A 21676-nucleotide genomic window follows, 5' to 3' on the forward strand; every position below is an offset into this window, starting at 1 on the left:
AAAGATACAAATCATTTGATTTTATCAATAGATAACCATAAAAGCATTTGATAAAATCCAGCATCCGGTTATGATTTTAAAAACAAAACTCTCAGCAAAGTGGGAGTAGACGGAATGTACTTTAATGTAATGAAAATCATATATGACAAACCAACAGGTAATATCCTTCTTAATGGGAAAAGCTAAAAACATTTTCTGTAAGATGGGATCGTGTTTTACATTTTAAAATCACCAAATGAGCTCACTTAAAACATGCTTGTTAACATTGTTCTCTAAGCAGCTACTTTGGTGCAGTAGCTGCAAAGACTAACATGTGAAAACCACATGAGTTACTTATTCAGTTGCCCATGTATAGACAGCCAGTTGTTTTGCCACTGTAGACAGTGGTACATTGAACATCTCTGAGCTCTAGGGGCAGAATCAGACTGAGCAGGACTGGGAGGGCACACAGACTCCCTCTCTGTTCTCTGAGTGTCTTTCACAGTGTTTCACTCTAGGGATTGTTCAGGAATGGGAGACTAAAGGAAGAAAGAAAGCATAGGAAGGCATGAAATGGGAGTGGAGGTGAAGCGGAACTGCAGAGCCAAATGTGGTTTCAGCATAGGCACATATGCAAATACCAAATGAATGAAATCACAATTTCTGATTTTTTTCCTAATATAAAATGCTTGCTATTAATATCAAGGAAAGAGTACTAACAATATACAAAATTATCTCTGAAAGATGAGTTTTTACTTTTTAAAATATCTTTATTTTTTTTTAATATTTATTTATTTATCTTTAGAGGGGAAGGGAAGGAGAGAGGAAAAGAAACATCAATGTATGGTTGCCTCTCGTGCATCCCCTGCTGGGAACTGGCCCCTGCCGGGAACTGGCCTGCAACCCAGGCATGTGCCCTGACTGGGAATCGAACCGCGATTGTCTGGTTCACATGCCCATGCTCAGTCCTCTGAGCTACACCAGCCAGGGCTAAAATATCTTTAAAAATGGGTGCATTTAATATTATTCTTAAGAAACTATTAACTTTGGTATTCGTGGTTATTAAACCTATCATGAAAATTCTTATCTAAATCTCAGACATGCTAGTGACTTGATTTTTTAGTCCCCTTTTCATTTGGTCCTCCTTGATAAACATAGATATATTTGAAGACTTTTAAATCTTCATCTTGGATAATTACAGCTGTATTAGTTTTTATACTAGATTTTTTATACATCTTTTAAGTATCATCCTATATGGCAGGGGTGTCAAACTCATTTTCACGTGGGCCACATCAGCTTCACAGTTGCCTTCAAAGGGCCGAATGGAATTTTAGGTCTGTAGAAATGTAAGTACTCCTTAACTAGGGCCAAGGAGGTCAGTGCTGCCGCCAGGTAGAAACAAGGTGCTGGGACAGATGAACAAGGTGGAGGGCCGGGTTCAGCCCATGGGCCTTGTGTTTGCCACCTGTGCTATATGGGGTAGACAGGTAATTAGACCCATTAGTGTGCTGTTGACAGGGGAGTAAGAAAACCAGGTGAATTTTGAAATAGGGTTTTATATTCCTTTGATACATCATAGTGGTACTTAAAATACCTCATAATTTTGTAATCACATAAGCATTTATCTTCAACAATTTAAAACTTGCCTTTTGAAATTAATATTTAAAAAGGAGTCTTCTAAAATTGTGAATTGGTATTTTATTATTAAATTTTTTATTAAACTTAAAATGTTTATACTAAAATATCCCAGAAATATTTGCATATATTTATAAAAGGTTATTTTATGTTGTTCAAACAAATTTCGAAATGTATAATTGAAAAATTGAGACCCATGTTGTTTTATAACCCTGCTCTTATTTTTACTTTCAAAATTTTGGAAATTCTGTGTAGGTTTGCATTATTAAATTAGTCCGTTCAGTGTATTTTACAAAGATCTACCTTCTTAACATCATATGCTTTTCCTGAATAATGTAATCTATTTTTATGTCAGGTTTATTTATCTGGATCTTTCTTCTAAGTCCCCTGGGTGCCTCAAATTTGATATGTCCCAAACTGAAGACACTGGCCCTGACCCTTTCCTCTTTCCTGACTCAGCAGTCTACTCTGTCGCGTGTTTCCCATCCTCGGGAACAGCAGCACTGGGACACTGAAGCACGAAAAATCCCAGACGCCACCCTCCCCAAGATCAGAGCATCCAGTCACTCACCAAGTTTAGTGCTTTCTGCCTGCTGCCATTTTTTACATCAGATCTTTACTTACAGTAATTTACTTCCTCACTTTTGGTTTTGAAATACCGTTTTCTAGTTTGGCTCCCCTTACATTCATCTCTACATGGCTGCCAGAGTGACTGCTCTAAAAAATATTTGTGATGATGTAACTCCTCTGCTAATTTAATGGCTCTCCATTACATTTGGGCACAGTTCACATGCTAGCATGATATTTACAAAGGGTATGTAAAAAGAAAGGGTATGTGAGTCTCCGGTTTTGTCTGTCCACCCCATTTTCAGCATTTCCATTTCACCACATTCCTTTGGCACCCTCACTTACCTCATGCTTTGCTCCCGCTGCCCTTTCTAGAATGCCCTTCATGCTCTCCCTGCGCACTTACTGTATCTTACATAATATATCATTTCCTGAGCTTCCCAGGTACGATAGACCGTTGTGTCTTTTGTCCCCTTACTGTACTTTATTCACTTCAATTGTAGAACTAGCAAATGATACTTTCCTCTTCTTATTGTTTTCATGTATATCGACTCCTACTAGAATATTGGGCAAAGTCTTTTATTTATATTTCTAGCTTCTTCCAGATTAGTGCCTACGATTTGATAGATAATAGTAACTGTTTGTTGTCCTACTGCCTGAGTGATTGAGTAAGCAAGTGAATGAATGAATGTGACTGTTTCTAAAGTTGGGTTTTTGTTTTGCTTTGTTTTTATAGGAAAAAGCAACAAAGCCACCAATTAAAACAAAGGGAAATAGTATTGATATTATTGAAAGTGCTCCACAAAACCAAACAAATGATGACAATTTGACTTATGTTGATGGAGAATATAAAGATGACAGCAGTGGTAAGTTAGTGACTATCTATGAATTTTTCCTTTGTTTAAATGCTGGTATAAACAAATCTAATTTCTATAGAACCAAATATCCATTTTTCAAGGTTTTTTTTGTGGTCTTTATTCAAAAGTATCCCAACTACTACCATTTTTTTCTCCCCGTAAATGCTTCAACCCACTGAAAATCTTTTCTATTACTTCTATTTTATTGAAATATTCATAAATGGGGATAGACCTGTATATGTATTTAAAAATTATAGTAAAAAATGTTCACATTAATGTATTTGTGACTATACTTTGTAGAAAAAATGGCAACATTAGGATTAGGAGAAGATGAAGATAGAGAATCACTTTGGGACTCTGAGGTACAGTTTTTTTATTTTACTATTATTATTATTATTATTATTATTATTATTTTAAATGAAAGGTACTCTTTGACCTTATGTTCTCATCTCTGTATTTGCCCATTAAAATTATTTTCTTATATTTTAACCTATAATTAATAAAATAACTATGTGCTTAGTATAGGGTGGGGCAAAAGTAGGTTAACAGTTGTTCATATGGAAAATAATACAATAATAAATTATACTACAAGAATAAACTCTGTTTCACGTACTCACAATTATAGACCTACTTTTACCCTACTTTTTATAATAATATTGCATAGTACAATTCCACTAATTTCAAGATCCACTTAATAAAATCAGTGTTGTATATTATAAATAACTAAGACTTTGAAGCCATAAATAATCAGTTTGGGTTCTGAAGTTAAGTTTATTTAAAATCTAAAGAATTATTCTAGGTCGGGGTCCTGGCTGGTGTAGCTCAGTGGATTGAGCGAGGGCCTGGGAACCAAAGGATCACGGTTCGATTCCCAGTCAGGGCACATGCCTGGGTTGCAGGCCAGTTCCCAGCAGGGAATGCATGGGAGGCAACCATACATTGATATTTCTCTCCCTCTCTCCTTCCCTTCCCCTTTAAAGATGAATAAATAAAATCTTTTAGAAAAAAAGAATTATTCCAGGTCAGCCTATGGCCAGTGTATGTTACTTTGGTTTATATGAGTGTGTAAAACTCATAATGACATTCAGAGAGACACAGTTTGGGTTGTAGTTTTTATAACTTGGCACTTGAAAAGATATTGCCTGGAACTTCAAAGTATTGTTCAATTTGATTGTCAAGTAGATGTGCAAGGAATATTTCCAGAGAAAGAAAAGCATGGTGAATTGTAATAAATATGTAGGTTTATAACAACAATTTGGCATAGTGGTGTTTTGAGAAGTAGTGGCTGTTTTCAGTAGTTAAAACAGCATGCATTGAGGACTTTATGGCAACCATTCTTGTAATAACATATGTACAATGACCTGATGAGCTGATCTAAAGGAACAGCTGTGGGAAGAGATACGAGGAGACTGATCTCTTGGATACGGACAACTGCTGCCTAACGCTACAAACACAGTGTTTGAAGTCTAAGATCATGTCACTGAGTAGCTATAGGATCTTGGGAAAACTTGTTTTAACATGTTGGAATATCAGTAACCTCATTCATAACAATGATAGTGATACCTAACTTTCTTGTATGTGTGATGAACAGATGTGGTAACAAATGCAAAAACACTCTGTAAGCTGTAAAGGGCGCTATGGAAATGGAAGACTACAGTGATCCCAGTGGTGTTCAGTGACTTACTAAATATTGAGGACACTTTTTATAAACCTAAAGGGCAATAAAATACCAGTAGTGTTGAGGGAAAAATGGCAAAGTTAGAAAGGGAATGTAAATCTCTAATTTGGTTAAGTTTTGTAGACTATTAATGGAGCTATCCTATATGTATGTAGTGCTATAGTACTTGAGGCCTTCTTGATGAGGTCATACATATATTGACTTTAATTAAGTTTCTGTTACTAAATACCAACTCTGTGCTGGTCAGTCAGACGCTGAGTATATAAATTGAGGAGTCAAGCTGTAGTGAGTGGGGAGGAGTAGAAAAACAAGTAAATAATAGCCTATTATGGGTCACTGTAAGTGCTTCGTATGAAGAAAATGGAGAGTGTTAGGTTAGAGAATGTTTGGGGAGTTTTTAGTTAGAACAGGCATGGGAATGGAATTTGGGTTGTCAAAAAAGAACTTTCTGAGTGTGATACAAACTGTGAAGTGAAGGAGCCAGTCACATGAAGGTCTAGGAGAAGGACTTGTTGGACAGAAAGGACAGTGGGTCATGTCTGTTCATCATTTTACTCTAGGAATGACGTGGAAGCAGGGGGTGGGGTAACCATCATAATGCCATTTTCATTATTGTGGTTGTGTGTCAAAATGACTCAAAGTGTGCATTATCAGTACCTGACACATTTTAGATGGTTAATAAGTAAATGTTTTTACTCTTCCCGTATTAAAGCTTGCTATAAGTTTTTGAAGAATTGCATAAGAATATGTGCAATTTGTTGCGATTATTTGAACATAATTTAAAGAAAAGTTTTTCTTATGCTCTGCCATTTTATTCAACCATTTTTCTATCAAAAATTTTGTCAAATAATAGCTTTCTCAAAGCCTTAGAGGCTAACTAAAAGCACGTTTTACAGTGTTTTGTTTATCCTTAACACAACACACTCCAAAGTTTCTTATTATGTCAAGTATCTTTTTTTCACACTAAAAAAATCCTGTCAGAAATATTTAAATTTTTTAGCAAGTACACTTACTACATAATGTATTTTAAAAAGTCCTTTTCCCCCTAAAATGTCCTCTTATTTTGGTGGAGAATGCAAAGTAGAGGTAGGTATTTTGAAGTCAGTTCCTTGTTAAAATGTACATGTACATTAGTATTTTGACTAGGACGGTATTTTCTCTGGCTTTTCAAGCTCGATATTTAATCATTAGCCAAATGAAGATGGGGGAAAAGCTTGACCTAGGGAGCATATGTGAGGTTTTCTATTTAAATGTCTTATTAACACATGCTTTTCTTAGTTTTAAGTCTAAATGCTTTTGAAATAGGAAATTGAGATATTTTCTTAGAAAGGTGTTAGGAAATCTTTATGTAACTCATTATTGATATAAATTTTAGGAGAGTTTCTCTGCAAATCTTCCACAGAAGTATGTTGATCATTTATCTGAAGCTGTAGGTTCAGATAAGAGATCTGCAATTACACTAGATGGACAAATAGAAGGTAAGAGCTGTATTTTTTTTAAAAGTTCTTTGACAAAATGTTGATTTAAAACATGAACACTAATATATTACAATAATCACAGAAAATTCACCTGCTAAATGCAGAGTAAGTAAAAAGAGAAGTGAGAATAAGTTGTAAATCTTATCAGGTGTCAGCAAAGAGATTAAATTGAGAGTGTCACTGCAGGAGCTAATTATTTGGTCCATTTCAAGATTCCCTGAGACTTGAGGAAAGTGAGGATATGAGGTCGAGGCAAAGTATAAAATCAGGGGTGAAAAATGAGAAAGGCAGACGCATAGGGAGTACATGGAGGGAGGAGAAGCAGGTATATAGGGTGGGACAAAAGCAGGTTTACAGTTGTGGGTTCATGAACCAGTTTATTTTTTAATTATTCTTTTTAATCATTGTATTATTTTTCATATGAACAACTATAAATCTACTTTTACCCCTCCCTGCTTAGTGGGAGGTGATAAAAAAATTCTTTAAAAAAGAAAAAGAAGGAGCAAGCCCTGGCTGGTGTGGCTGAGTGGATTGAGTGCCAGCCTGGGAATGGAAGGGTCACCAGTTCAATTCCCAGTCGTGGCATATGCCTGGCTTGCCAGCCAGGTCCCCAGTGGGGGTGCGCAAGAGGCAACTACACACTGATGCTCCTCTCCTTCTCTTTCTCCCTCCTCCCTCTCTAAAAATAAATAAAAACATATTATTCATAAATAAATAAATAGAAAGATAGGTAGAAGAGCAGAGTGCTTGAAATGTAAGAAGAGTATAAAGAGAGCTTCTAGCACCAAAATTTGTCAGAGAAGTACAGCAAAATTTCCCTACTCATTCTTTTTCTCACCATTGGAAGGCATTATGGATCGTATAGAGCTGTATTTTATCCACCATTGATGAGCGTAACCATTTGTGGTCAGCTCTAAATGTCTATACTCTGAAGTCATATAAAATGTTGCTAATTCATAGGATACTTGGTATTCTGTAGTCCAAAATGAGAGCACTGGAATTAAGGAGAGAGAAGGGTCAGTTATGGGGACATCAGAGGAGTTGTAACTTGATGAAAAGTCCAGTAGAAAGATTATGACTTCTTTTTTTAAAGTATATTCTATTGACTATGCTATTACACTTGTCCCATTTTTTCTCCCCTACATCCCCCTCTACCTTCTACCATCCTTCCTTCCAGCATTCCCACCCCTTAGTTCATGTCCATAGGTCATACATATAAGTTCTTTGGTTTTTCCATTTTCTATACTATTCTTAACCTCCTGCTGTCTATTTTGTGCTTACTGATTATGCTTCTTATTCTCTGTACCTTTTCCCCCATTCTCTCCCTCCCCCTGCCCACTGATAATCCTCCCTGTGATCTCCATTTCTGTGATTCTGTTCCTGTTCTAGTTGTTTGTTTAGTTTGTTGAGTTTTTTTTTAGGTTCAGTTGTTGATAGTCGTGAGTTTGTTGTCATTTTACTGTTCATAATTTTGGTCACTTTTTCTTTTTTTTTTTTAAGATTTTATTTATTTATCATTAGAGAGGAAAGGAAGGAGAGAAGGAGAGAAACATCAATGTATGGTTGCCTCTCATGAGTCCCCTGCTGGGAACTGGCCCGCAACCCAGGCATGTGCCCTGACTGGGAATCAAACCGCGATCGTGTGGTTCGCAGGCCCGCACTCAAGCCACTGAGCTACACCAGCCAGGGCTGGTCACTTTTTCTTAGATAAATCTTTTTAATATTCCATATAGTAAGGGCTTGGTGATGATGAAGTCCTTTAACTTGACCTTATCTGAGAAGCACTTTATCTGTCCTTCCATTCTAAATGATAGCTTTACTGGATAAAGTCATCTTCGATGTAGGCCCTTGCCTTTCATGACTTTAAATACTTCTTTCCAGCCCCCTCTTGCCTGCAAAGTTTCCTTTGAGAAATCAGCTGCTAGTCTTATGGGAACTCCTTTGTAAGAAACTATATCCTTTTCTCTTGCTGCCTTTAAGATTCTCTCCATATCTTTAATCTTGGGTAATTTAATCATGATGCACCGTGGTGTGTGCTTCCTTGGGTCCAACTTCTTTGGGACTCTCTGAGCTTCCTGGACTTCCTGGAAGTCTATTTCCTTAGCCAGATTAGGGAAGTTCTCCTTCATTATTTGTTCAAATAAGTTTTCAATTTCTTGCTCTTTCTCTTCACATTCTGGAACCACTATGATTCAGATATTGGAATGTTTAAAGTTGCCCGAGAGGTTCCAAAGCCTCTCCTTACTTTTTTAAATTCTTGTTTCTTCATTCTGTTACAGTTGAATGTTTATTTCTTTCTTCTTTTCCAAATCATTGATTTGAGTCCTGATTTCCTTGCCTTCGTGGTAGACTCCCTGTGTGTTTTTCTTTATTTCACTTTGCATAGCCTTCACTTCTTCCTCTTTTGCATCTATACTCAATCATTTCTGTGAGCATCCTGATTACCAGTGTTTTGAACTCTGCATCTAATAGGCTGGCTATCTCCTCATCGCTTACTTCGTTTTCTGGAGTTTTGATCTGTCCTTTCATTTGGGCCATATTTCTTTGTCTTGGGGTGCCTCTTATGATGTAAGAGGCAGAGCCTTAGGTATTCACCAGGGTGGTACAACCCACTTTGCTGAATTGTGGTGCTGTATGTGAGAGAGGGGTCTGGGAGAGAACAATGCTGCTTGCTTAGTTCTCGGCAGCTTTCAGTCCCTTCCCTTGCTACCAACAAATAAATTGGGCCCTTCTGGTGCTGATTCCTGAGTGGGTGGGCTCATGTGCATTTTACGATCTGTGGTCCCCTCCAACAAACTCTCCTGTGAGACTGGCAGTTTCTCCCACCGCCACAATCCCCACAAGATTTTTAGAGCCAGAAGTTTTGAAGCTTTCTTTCCCAGCACTGGAACTGTGGGTTGCCTGGTCTTTCTCACTCCCCAGTTGTTTTTCCTGGTCTATCCACTCACGAATGTGTGACCGCCCTGTCTGCCTGCTACTGCCTTGCCTTGTGTCCTCTCCGCCCCTCCTACCAGTCTGGATGAATGTTTCTTCTTTAACTCCTTGGTTGTCAGACTACCATACAGTGTGATTTCCTTACAGTTCTGCTTGTTTTCTGTTTTTAAATGGGTTATCATTCTTCTTTCGGTTGTGTGAGGAAGTGAAGCATATCTATGTATGCCTCCATCTTGGCTAGAAGCCAAAAGTTTATGACTTTTAATGCAGTTTCACATCTAAAGAAAACAGCGTCAGTCCTGGTAGTCTGCATTCTCATGAGCTCTCAGGTGATGCCTGGGCTGCTGGTCCTCAGACCATGCATGCTGGGAGGAGAAAGAGTGTAGAGACTTCTCTTGAGAGAAATCTGGGAGAAGAACCATTGGATAGTTGAAGACATGAAAAGATTATAGAAAAGCAGTGTTTTGTTTTTACTTCTGAGCACATCTAAGGCCAAGGGAAACAAAGAGATGAGAAAATATAAATTATAGATGTAATATAATACTGCTAAACAGAGGAAAGAAGAAGTGGTACAGATAATCCACAGAAAGAATGAGAAAGGGGGAAGAATTAAGACCAAAGATACAGAAATTGCTTTTGAAGAGGAAAGGGGGATAGTGAAAAGGAAGAGGGAGGAAAGAAAGGCATTGGCTAAGTAGTTTTTGAGTTGATGAGGCAACTAGAGAGAACTCACTTTGGAAGACTTTAGGATGTTGGCAGTGAAACAGAAGATTAGATCATTGCGGCTCCTGAGAATACGGAGAGAGTGCTGGTACTGGGTAAACCCTGGCCCTTCCTCTATCCTCCTCATGATTATCAGGCATCAGAGGTATATGCTTCATTGGTGTTTGTTACTGCAGTGAAAGTAATTTGAATATAGAAGCACTGGCTGGGTTTTTATGGTAGCTCAGGTTTTGATAAGACAGCTGTTTCATAAAATTCCTCTAAATACTGTGATAATATACCAAACTGATTTTGGACAGAGAAGAAATTAGAGTTTATTCTCTAAGAGCTACAGCTGTTATTTTCAGTATATATTACACTGATTTAGAAGGAAAAATATTTTTAATACCTACTATTTTTGTGGTGATTAAATTCATTCTCTTCATTTTTAGTAATCACATTTCAATATTGAAAACTCATTATACATTATTTCTTAGATGTGTTTTATGTACCTTCTTGCATGAGTGGATCAAGAAACTTTAAGATGGCTAAAGTAGAGGATACAGGAAATGGAGGCATACCAGTAGCCCATATTGGTATGGAAAAAAAATTTATTAACTATTATTCTGTAAGTGTATATCCAAGCTGACCAAGTCTTAACATTTTCTCTGTTTACAAATGATTGTGCATTAAACTGACCAGTCCTCACAGTTGTGTACTTCCTAAATTATAGGACAGATTGATGAACATGATAAATGCTTGTAGCATAAGGTATAAATGATTCTGATGTTTGCATTGAGCATATGCTGTTGCATTCTGTTTCAGTTTTATTCCATCAAGGTCATGACTTGTTTCTCTAATTAAAGATCACTTTTATCTCATCACATATTGTGTTCACTTTGGTATAGGCACACTTTTCTATTTTAATTATAATCTTTGAAACATACTTTTACTTTTGAAATCCTAACTGCATGTTTTGTTAAACTTACATTCTTTTTTTATTCAGTATTATAGTATATTCATATTTCTTTTTAGTTGATGTTCTCATCCACTCAGCCCTTGAAAGGAAAAAACGAAACACTAACACCTAATGTAATAATTTGTAAAGCTAAGCATGAGGATTCAGCTGTATACTAACTCTGCATGGATGTGTAGTCGGCTTTCATATTTTCATATAATTGAGTATATGTCTCTTTGCTCTTTAGATTCTCCTGGAAAATATTCTCACTTAAAGGTAATAACTTTTATATTTTTATACTGAAGTACTAACTACCAATTGTAGGAAATGTAAATTTTTTCTAATCATCTTGTTTGAAACTTATTCAGCCTACTGTTGAAGAGAAAGATCCTGTTCCTGAAAAAACAGCAGGAATGAATTTTCTACAAACATCCAGATCAGGTAAATTTTGTGCCACAGATTTAACTCTGGACACATGAGAATATTTGACATGCTCATAGTCTTCTCATTCCTAATTCCTTTTTTTCTTTTTCTGGGAGTTGAATTGTAGGTATTGACACAAGTAATATAGATGTCACTTTTAGAATCCATGTTGGATATTTGCAGAAAAATAAACCAAGATTTCTAAAATGTAAACTTTAAATAAGGTGTTTTTACTTTTGTTTTGATATCCTCAAGTTCCCAGTTTGGAACCACTATAGTTATTAGGGATTCCCAGAGGTTAATTTTTAGAGTCTTAAGATCTTTCCACTGTTGTGAAATGCTTATTTGGCCATGGCTGTTGTGGCTCAGTGGATTGAGTGCCAGCTTGCGAACCAAAAGTATCTGGTTCAACTCCCAGTTGGGGCACATGCCTGGGCTGTGAGCCAGACCCCAGTTGGGGGTGTGTGAGGGGTAACCAGTCACTGTTTCTCCCACATATCGATGTTTCTCTCCCTCTCTCCCTCCCTCCTGTGTCTCCTCCTTTGAAAATAAATAATTTTTTAAAAGAAAAGTAAAAGGGAGCAATGATTTTAAAGTAAATAAATAAAGTGAAATAAAATAAAATACTTATTTGAATTCTTACCTTTATCTAGAGTTAAATTTCAATTGCTAACATGTCAATAGTGTTTTAAGTATTTCATCTCAGTGTTGTTACACTGACAATCTTAAGCTAACCACACGGCCTGATTAGAAGATTCTCTGTGTGTGTGTGTGTATGTGTGTGTGTGGGGGGGGGGTTTATGGTGTCTTTGAGTATTAAAAATGGGAAAGAAATCAATCATAGTGATTTTTTGGTAAACACAACCTCTTAAAACACTAATTTTGAAGTTTTTAGGACTCAGGGTGCCTTTATACTGTTAAAAATTATTGAGAATTCCAAAGAATTTTTAAGTGGGTCATTCCTCTTGATGTTTACAGTATTAGAAAATCAAACTAAGAAATTTAAAATACAAGCAGTACAATCATATATCCTATTAGCCATTAGAACTATGACCCAGTAAGCATTAGAGCTATGATGTTATGTGTCATGTCTGTGGAAAACTCTACTTGTATTCTTACAAGGGAATGAGAGAAATGGCAAATGACATTTGGTATTACTGTGGCAATAGTCTTGACCTGTTGGACCCCCGATCCAGTGTGTCTTGGGATTCCAGGGATTCTCTGAGGACACTTGAGTACCACTATTTTAAATTGTATATGAGGTTCATGGATGTCAGACGATGAAGAGCCCCTTGTGGTTAAACAGGCTTGAAAAGCTTCATTCATTCATTTGTTGCTTTTTGCCTTCACTTGCCTTAAAAAGTTTAAATTTGACAATTTGGTTTAATTAAGAGGAAACTGTTTTTGTTTTATTCATTGCCTGTGCCATGTCACTTTGTACTCACTAGGCCCATTTAGTATGGACCTAGACTGATCCTGTTTTTACCTGGAAACAATAGGGGCACCTAAGGTTATCATTTCTCGTATGAATTTGTATTTATCTAAGGGCTAAAGATGAATTTTGAAGATACTCTTGTATTTTAAAAGGACCATTTTATTGTAATGATGTAATTTCTTATTTGAAGTAGTACCACTCATTAAAAGTTTTTCTAACCCATGTTTTCTGATGCATATTTAAACTTAAAATAAGTGGTTAGACATACATTTGATTACAAAAAATTCATACCCTAAAGAATCTTAATTATTAATAAACAAAGCTTTTAAGGAAAACAGAATATGTATACAAATTGCTAAGTGAATAAAAATAAGCAGTATGAGTAAATAAAGAAGAACAAAAATGAGAGACAATAGTTGATTAAACTTGTCTATGTGAATGTCAAGGACAAGACACATGAAGTAATATGTATAATGAGGGAGTCACGTTTAGGGAAAGAGGAGGACATGGGACTACTTCTCTGAAGAAAGAATTTTAATGAGTTTGTCAGATCTGTCTTACCATTTACATTGTAATAAATGAAAACTTTATTTTCATGTTCTTCACATTGTGGTTCTACTAGTTTGACCCTCAATCAGGAGAATTGTCAAAGATCTGGGATTTCATTTTTTGTATGTCTTTATTTAATTATTTTTAAAAATCCTTGCCTGAGGATGTTTATTGATTTTTAGAAAGAGAGGGAAAAAAGAGAGAGAGAAATATCCGTGTGAAAGAGAAATACCAGTTAGTTACCTCTCATATGTGCCCCAACCGCAACCTGAGAGTGTGTGCTCTGATCGAGAATCAGACCCCCAACCTTTTGGCATGTATGGGACAAGGCTCCAAACCAGCTGAGCCACCCAGCCAGGGCAAAGATCTGGGAGTTTTAAAGTTCATGAAATATGTCCGTCAGTGTCACAATCGATGACCAAAAGTCAGTCGGCATTTACAGACTAGACAGACGACCTTAACAGACAGAGAAAAAGGTTAATGTCGGAGCTATTTCTGTCAGGGAATTTTAGGCTGCATGAGCTGTGTGACCACAGTTCCCAGCACAGAGAGAGAGCAGAGCTGCTGATGAAGAAAGAGTTCATCCCTAGATCACCTCTGTGGCTGCACCACAGTTTTGACTTTTCAAAAATCATTTTGTGGCAAAATCTACTTTATATTTACTCCTTTTATGCAACTGACAGCCAAACAGAATATCTTTTAGCAAGACATATGCATTCTTCCTGTAACCAAAGTAACATATACTTAAATATAAAGAGACTTAGGAGAAAGAATAAACTCCTTTACATTAGTATTTGGCATACACTTGGGAGTGGGTAGCAGAATTATATTTAGATCTCTGGGACTAGATGGGAAAACTAGGTAGAGATAGATCGTATTGCCTACTCAAAGAAAATGTGGTTTCTTAGCTTTATAGCTGTGAATTCACAAGTATTATAACTATATTCGTGTAACTGAAAATCACCTTCCAAAAACAAATATTGAAGTTTTTCTTATGTTTCCTATGGCTTTGTTCATTTTAGAATTGGCATTTCCAGCAGTAATGGGAATCACTGAGAATTTGCTGCACAGTACCTACTTCTGAGCTGTGTTCACATAGTTGTTACCTTCTTTTATTTTATTTTTTTTGAAGATTTAATTTATTTATGTATAGAGGGGAAGGAGAGAGGTAGAGAAACATCAATGTATGGTTGCCTCTAGTGCGTCCCCTGCTGGGAACTGGCCTGCAGGGAACTAGTTTGCAACCCAGGCATGTGCTGTGACTGGGAATCGAACCACGATCCTCTGGTTCCCAGGACTGCACTCAATCCACTGAGCTAGGGCTATTTTATTTTTTAATGAATACATGATTCACAAGGAATTGGTTTTAAGGGGTGCTGTGTTGTTTAAAATTAATGTGTGGAAACCAGTTCTAACTCTAAGAGGATACTCATTCTGTTGACCCACCACATCTAATATGTGTTCCCCTTTGTGTATTCTGTATTACCTTAGTGTCCTTTATCAGTGACATGATCAGGGGTGTAGGAATAGATCGAACACATATACATTTTTTATTTCTATAATTTTATCTTCTTTCCTTACCTTTAGAACTAACATTGCATTTACAAAAGACTTTCATTTATCTCCTAGAGTAGTGACCTAAAGTTGTAAATCCAGTAATCTACCTATCTGTACAAATATCTTATTTCTTCATGAGGTTGGTAGATGCAAGAAACAGGACTTCCAAAACAAACTCCCTCATCACAGAAACATGGGAAGCATAAAAACTACAAAATAAATTCAAGCAACTTAACACAGTTCAGGTAGTTCTTTCAATGAGCAGAATCTAGTTGACCCAGGATTTGAACATTTATTCACTGAATAAAGATTCATTCTATACTGGGCCCTGAACATTTTATATCTTAAATAGTTGTGGAAATTTCTCCTCAGTTCAGGCCTGCATCCTCTATTCTGCATTATTGCCTTCCAGGTCATCCTCCTCCATTTATTCGTATGCCACTCAAATTCATCACTATGACAGCATTGAGAGTGATGTATCTCAAATGCTAATGTGATCATGAGCCATTCTTTAAAATATATTAATGTCTAAGTCTCTTCAAATTACATATAAGGCTCTTGTAATTTGACTTCGTTAACTCCATCTCTAGCCCACTCGACTGTCCTTTCTTTTCTCTGGCATTGCTAAGCTGCTGGTGATGCCCCCTCACCAATCCCTGCATTTTAGACCTGATGGACCCTATGCACACTCTCTCCCTTCCCTGCTCTCTTCCCCTTTGATTCTGGCTAACCTCAGGGGATAAGCCTCAGCTCAGGCATCATCTCTAGAAAAGTCATTCCTGACACCTCTTATTTATGTTCTTCTGTAAACGACAATGCTAAGTCCTAAAAGATGAAATTTGTTAGAAAAGTAGAGGAAAACATTTCAGATATAATGAAGGTATACATGATAAAGGCATAAAAAGTGACAATGATTTTGGAAATCACAAATAATGTTGCAGGTGAAGCTTAAGGAGATGTTAAAAAGATTTCATTGTGAGGTAGAAAATATGGTATGACTTTATATGTTTTAATCTTTTTACTTTTATTTTAGAAACAAAATTTCTAAATTTTGTTTTGTTTCTGATTGTTTTGTTCATTGGTGTTAGGTGAATGAATTTTTGAGGTTTCTGTGCCTTGAACTTTGTAACATCTAATATTTCCTGAATGCTTTGGTGAAGGTTTCAATAATTAGTAGTATTTCTTAAAGAGGTAAACATTCAGCTAAAGATTAAGCTTAATTTAAACTCTCAATTGATAAAACATATTTTCTATTTTCATAAAGATTATAGCTTGAAAAAAAAAGAAAAAGAGAGATTATAGCTTTAACTGTTCTAAGTAGTTCCATTTCGCTAATATACAGATTTGTCAACAGAATTAGACTTAGAAGTGACACCAGAGGAAGAGCAAGAAATGCTTAATGGAAGTGAAAATAACCACCTACAGGTACGTAAAATTTAAATTTAAGTTTCTGGTGTAATATTGTTTTCTTTTAATAATGTAACGTAGTCCGAAGAAGTTACCTTTCAAGCTAGTCTCTTAGAGTCAGTAGATCATAATTGAATACTTAGTTTTAACTAGTTAGGAGACTTAGTTAACTAGTTACGAGACTTAGTTATCGTTAGAATCTATAGTAACTTATAGCTCAACTTTCTTTGTAATAGAGGCAAAAAATCTCAAATACTGTTCACTGCTTGCATTTTTATAACTTCTTTTCTTGATAAAGAAGGTAGCATCAAATAATGAATCATATCATTAAACAGTTAAAATAATGAACAATGTGACAATGATGACCACTGGGTAGGAGTCATGTGAAAAGAGTAATCACAGTCAGTGGTTCAAAATTTGCATGTCGTATTGATACTCACTAAGGCCAAGGTTAAAGCTTAATGCTGCCTTGTGATCTCTGTGTAATTGAATTCAGGGTCTACATAGAGGGAGAGGATGGGGCCGTAAAATCATCTCAACTACAGATTAAGAATATCACACCTTCCCAAATTGAACCTTTTGCTTTTAGAGTATAAACAATAACTTTCAAATTTATTTTATTTCAGTGTAGAAAATCAATATATATTATCAAATTTTTATCTACCCTCATTATCAAATATTAGGACATATTAGAATTGAATGCCCAAGATAACTGTATCAATGCATACACTATAATATTGTTTGAATGAAAATTTAGGAATCTGCTTTTCTTTTTGATTGATGTCCATGATTTTGGCTCCTAATAATTTAAAACTTGCCTCTTCTCCAGTTTTTAAAATGATTCTTTTTTTAAAATCCCTTGCTTTTTAACTTTATTTTTTAATCACAGTTTACATTCACTATTATTTTGTATTAGTTTCATGTGTACAGCATAGTAGTTAGATTATTATATACTTTACAAAATATTTTCTCCAATATTTCCAGTACCACCTGGAACCATGCATAATTATTGCAATATTTTTTACTATATTCTTTATGCTATACTTTACATCCCTGTGACAATTTTGTAACAGCTGATTTGTACTTCTTAATTTCTTCACCTTTTTCACCCAGTCTCCCAAATCCCTGCCCTTTGACAATCATCAGTCTGTTCTCTGCGTCTATGAGTTTGTTTTTCTTTTGCTTGTTTGTTTATTTTGTTCTTTAGATTCCACATATAAGTGAAGTTGTATGGTATTTGTCTTTCTCTGGCTGACTTATTAATACCCTCTAGGTATTAATAGAATATCCTCTAGAGTTAACATAATACCCTCTAGATCCATCAATGCTGTCACAAATGGTAAGATTTCACTGTTCTTTACGGCTGAATAGTATTCCATTGTAAACATGTACCACCACTTTTTTATCTACTTGTCTGTTGATGGGCACTTGGTCTGCTTCCATTGCTTGGCTATTGTAAGTAATGCTGCAGTGAATACAGGAACACATATATTCTTCTGAATTAGAGTTTTGGGTTTCTTTGGATGTATACCCATAAGTGGAATTGCTCAGTCATGAGGCAGATCCATTTTTAATTATTTGAGGACACTCCATTACTGTTTTTCATAGTGGCTTCACCAATCTGCATTGCCACCAACAGTGCACATGGATTCCTTTTTATCACGTTCTCACCAACACTTGTTATTTGTGGATTTATTGATGATAGCTGTTCTGACAGGTATAAGATGACATCTGATTGTGGTTTTAATTTGCATTACTCTGACAATTAGTGACATTAATTATTTTTATTTGCCTGTTGGCCACCTGTATGTCTTCTTTCATTTTTTAATTGGATTGTTTGGTTGTTTGGTGTTGAGCAGGATGACTTATTTATAAAATTTGGGTATTAACTCCTTCGCAGATGTATAATTAGCAAATATGTTCGCTCATTCAGTACATTGTCCTTTCCTTTTGTTGAGGGTTTTCATTGCTTTTCAAAACCTTTTTAGTTTGCTGTAGTTCCATATGTTTCTTTTTTATGTTTTTTCCCTTGCACATGGAGGTATAGCAGAGGAAATATTGCTCGGAGAAATCAGAGACTTTGCTGCCTATGATTTCTTCTGGCAGTTTGATGGTTTCAAGTCTTACCTTGAAATCTTTCATTCATTTTGAGTTCATTCTTGTATATGGTATAAGAAGGTAGTCTAGTTTCTTCCTTTTTTGTTGTTTTTTTTTGGTTGTATCTGCCCAATTTTCTCAGTACCATTTATGGAATAGACTGCCTTTACCCCACTGTATTTTGTAGCTCCCTTTGTCAATGGCTTTGTATTCTGTGCTATTGATCTATATGTCTGTTCTTATGTCATTATCATGCTGTTCTTATCACCATGACCTTGTATTATAGTTGGATATTAGGTAGTGTGATACCTTCAACTTTGTTCATCTTTTTCAAGATTGCTGAGACTATTTGGAGGTTTTTGTGGTTCCATATGAATGTCTTGGATTGTGTGTTCTAGTCTATGAAATACAGCTTTGGTATTTTGATAGCAACTGTGTTCACTCTAGATTATCTTTGGTAGTATGAACATTGTAGTGATGTTAATTTTTTCTATCTAAGAACACAGTATATGCTCCACTTATTTGTAACTTCTTTCATTTGTTTTCAGGAACTTGTATTTTCTGAGTACTGGTCTTTTACCGCCTTGGTTAAATTTTACTTAGGTATTTTTTGATGTAATTGTAAAGGAGATTGTTTTCTTAGTTTCTTTTTCTGATAGTTTATTGCTGGTGTATAAAATGCAAGTGATTTCTGAATATTAATTTTGTATCCTGCTATGTCACTGAATTTATTTATGTTTTAGTAATTTTTTGGTGGAATCTTTAGGATTCCCTATGTACGGTACTATGTTATTCACAAATAATGACAGTTTTACTTCTTTCTTTCCAATTTGGCTGCCTTTTAGTTCTTTTCTTGTCTGATTGCTGTGGCTAGCACTTCTAGAACTATGTTGAGTAAGAGTAGTGAAATTGGACACTCCTGTCTTGTTTCTGATTTTGAAGGCAATGTTTTAGGTTTTTTTCCCCAATAATTCTTCAGTTGGTTATTTAGGTTGTTCTTTCTATAATTCATCTGTAATTTCAGCTTGGTCCTGGGAGGAGGGAAATACAACTTTCACCTACTCTGTGTCATCTTGGACCACCTGTCCCCCTCAAAAAATTCCTAAATGCACTGTAGGGGCTCATTATTCATGATACAGTGAGGTAAAATATTTTTATGGAGATTTCATTTATTTCTTTTTAGAGAGAGGGGAAAAGAGAGAGATAGAAAGGGAAAGAAATGTCAATGTGGGAGAGAAATATCAATCGGTTACCTCTTGTACTCACCCAGTCTGGGGACCAAACCAGTAACCCAGGTATGTCCCCCAAGTGGAAATTGTACCCACGACCTTTCAGCTTGTGGAACAATGCCCAACCAACTGAGCCACACTGGTCAGGGCAGTGAGGTGAAATGTTTTAAGTGAGGAAGCATTTGTAGCATTAAAATTCACCTAGTAATTTATTGTAGGTAGATTTAACATCTAATGAATTAATTAGTTCCAATAGTGACAAAATTAAGAATTCTGGTTCATTTTTTTAAAGTCTAGAGCAAGGCAAGTTATTTTTCACTTCTTAGTAACAATCCAGTGATTTGGGAGTAGGCTAAGAAGTTTAACAGTTAAATTTTAATTATAGTAATGGCAAGGATGTGGAGAAAAGGGATTCCTCGTGCCTTGTTAATGGGAGTGCTGACTGGTGCAGCCACTGGGGAAAATAGTATGGAATTTCCTCAGTAAATAAAAAGTGGAACTGCTTTTTGACCCAGCAATCCTGCTTCTAGAAATATAGTCTAAGAATCCTGGGACACCAATTTGAAAGAATGTATGCACCCCTAATTTCATAGCAGCATTGTTTATAAGAGCCAAGACCAGGAAACACCTCAAGTGCCCATCAGTAGGTAAGCAGATGAAAAAGTTGTGGTACATTTGCACGATGGAATTCTATGTGGCTGATAAAGAAAGAAAATGAACTTCTACCTTTTCCAACAGCATGGACAGACTTGGAGGTTATTATGCTGAGTGAGATCAGCCAGTCAGTGAAAGACAAATACCAAATGACCTCATTTATATGTGGAATCTAATAAACAAAATAAACTGATGAACAAAATAGAAACACAGGCATATATACATAGAACATACAGCTGTGGGGGGGGCACGAGTGAGGGACTGGATGAAAGAATGTAAAAGGAGTAGCCACAGAACGCATATGCATGACCCATAGACACAGACGACAGTGTAGTAGTGGTCAGAGGAAGGGCGGGGCAAGGGCGAAGGGGATGGTTGCACAAAGTGGGGGAATATTGGGTCATCTGTAATAGCATAAACAATAAAAATAAAGTAAAAATTTTAATTCTAACTTTTCTTTATTCATACTTGGTTAATTAAGAATAAACTTACAAACATGTACCCTGACAGAAGAGACACCTGAAAATCAAACTAAGAAAATTATTTTTCCACTTTTACAGCAGGAAAAAAATGTCTCCAGAACGAGAAATAAATAAAGTGATGGGTAATGTGTCTGCATTCTTAGGGCATCTCTGCAAAAGTGTGAGGAATGTGTGTCACACAAGGCAAATTAGAGTGGAGGAATAATTTATGACTCATCACAAATGAGTTAAAGCAGAAGTTTGGAGGAATTTGAGAAAAATAAAAAATTACTGCTTGTCCTGAGGAAGAGCCACTCTATGACCATAGGAGCAAGCTTAAGATAAATACCTTCTAATATGACAGATAATACATTTGATTGTGAGGACAATAATGTGTTTGGAGTGTCTATCTCTTCAGTGTTCCAAACCGTTGCAGAACAGAGAGAACCCACCCTCAAAAATGTCTGTCTACCTCATTCATACCCAGGGCCCATGGAGTGTGCTTGCAGGTAATTTTCTTCCCAGCTTTATTTAATAGGATACAAATACACTATAAAAACGATAACAAGCCAGACCTTGAGTTGTTTCTAACAAAAATTAGAAGAGTTTTTATAAGGTTATAAAAGCAAAAAGTAAAATACCCAAGTAGTTAAGTTTAAAATGAAAAAAAAAGACAGTGAGTTTGATGTGTAGATGGTGGAAATATGAATGCAGATATTACTAATTGGAAATTAGTCTTTTTTTGCACCTATGCCTCAGTCTTTTGATGCAAAGAGCGTTCTTGATTTGTGGTTTGCCTGCTGCAATAAAGTGAAACATGTGCATCAAATAAGACAGGATATTTATGCAGTTACAAAGAGTTATATGGAAACAAAACCAAATTCAACATTGGTGCCATTACATGAAGATATTTGCTAATAACTGTAAAAGCAAAAATGAGAAAATTTTGCCCTGGCTTGTGTGGCTTAGTGGATTGATTGCCACCTGTGAACCAAAAGGTCACCAGTTCAATTCTGGGTCAGGGCATAGGCCTCGGTTGCAGGCCAGGTCCCCAGTTGGGGGTTTGTGGGAGGCAA

The 21676-nt window shown here is 36.0% G+C and overlaps 1 protein-coding gene across 3 annotated transcripts in view; it reads left to right on the forward strand.

Annotated features, from left to right (window-relative positions):
- Nucleotides 1-21676, forward strand: part of ANKRD26 (ankyrin repeat domain 26) — a 149565-nt gene that overhangs the window by 36156 nt on the left and 91733 nt on the right. For 2 of the 3 annotated variants that reach the window (XM_037051046.1, XM_037051048.1), the window contains exons 11-17: nt 2918-3047; nt 3339-3400; nt 6092-6194; nt 10328-10426; nt 11036-11064; nt 11157-11229; nt 16095-16177. In XM_037051046.1, the coding sequence (XP_036906941.1) occupies nt 2918-3047; nt 3339-3400; nt 6092-6194; nt 10328-10426; nt 11036-11064; nt 11157-11229; nt 16095-16177 (579 nt within the window). The remainder of the gene's footprint in view (nt 1-2917; nt 3048-3338; nt 3401-6091; nt 6195-10327; nt 10427-11035; nt 11065-11156; nt 11230-16094; nt 16178-21676) is intronic. The other variant, XM_037051047.1, reaches the window with a different exon arrangement.

Source organism: Sturnira hondurensis, unplaced genomic scaffold, assembly GCF_014824575.4.
Source record: "Sturnira hondurensis isolate 20B ecotype Veracruz unplaced genomic scaffold, ASM1482457v3 Scaffold0007036, whole genome shotgun sequence".
NCBI classification, from domain to species: Eukaryota; Metazoa; Chordata; class Mammalia; order Chiroptera; family Phyllostomidae; genus Sturnira; species Sturnira hondurensis.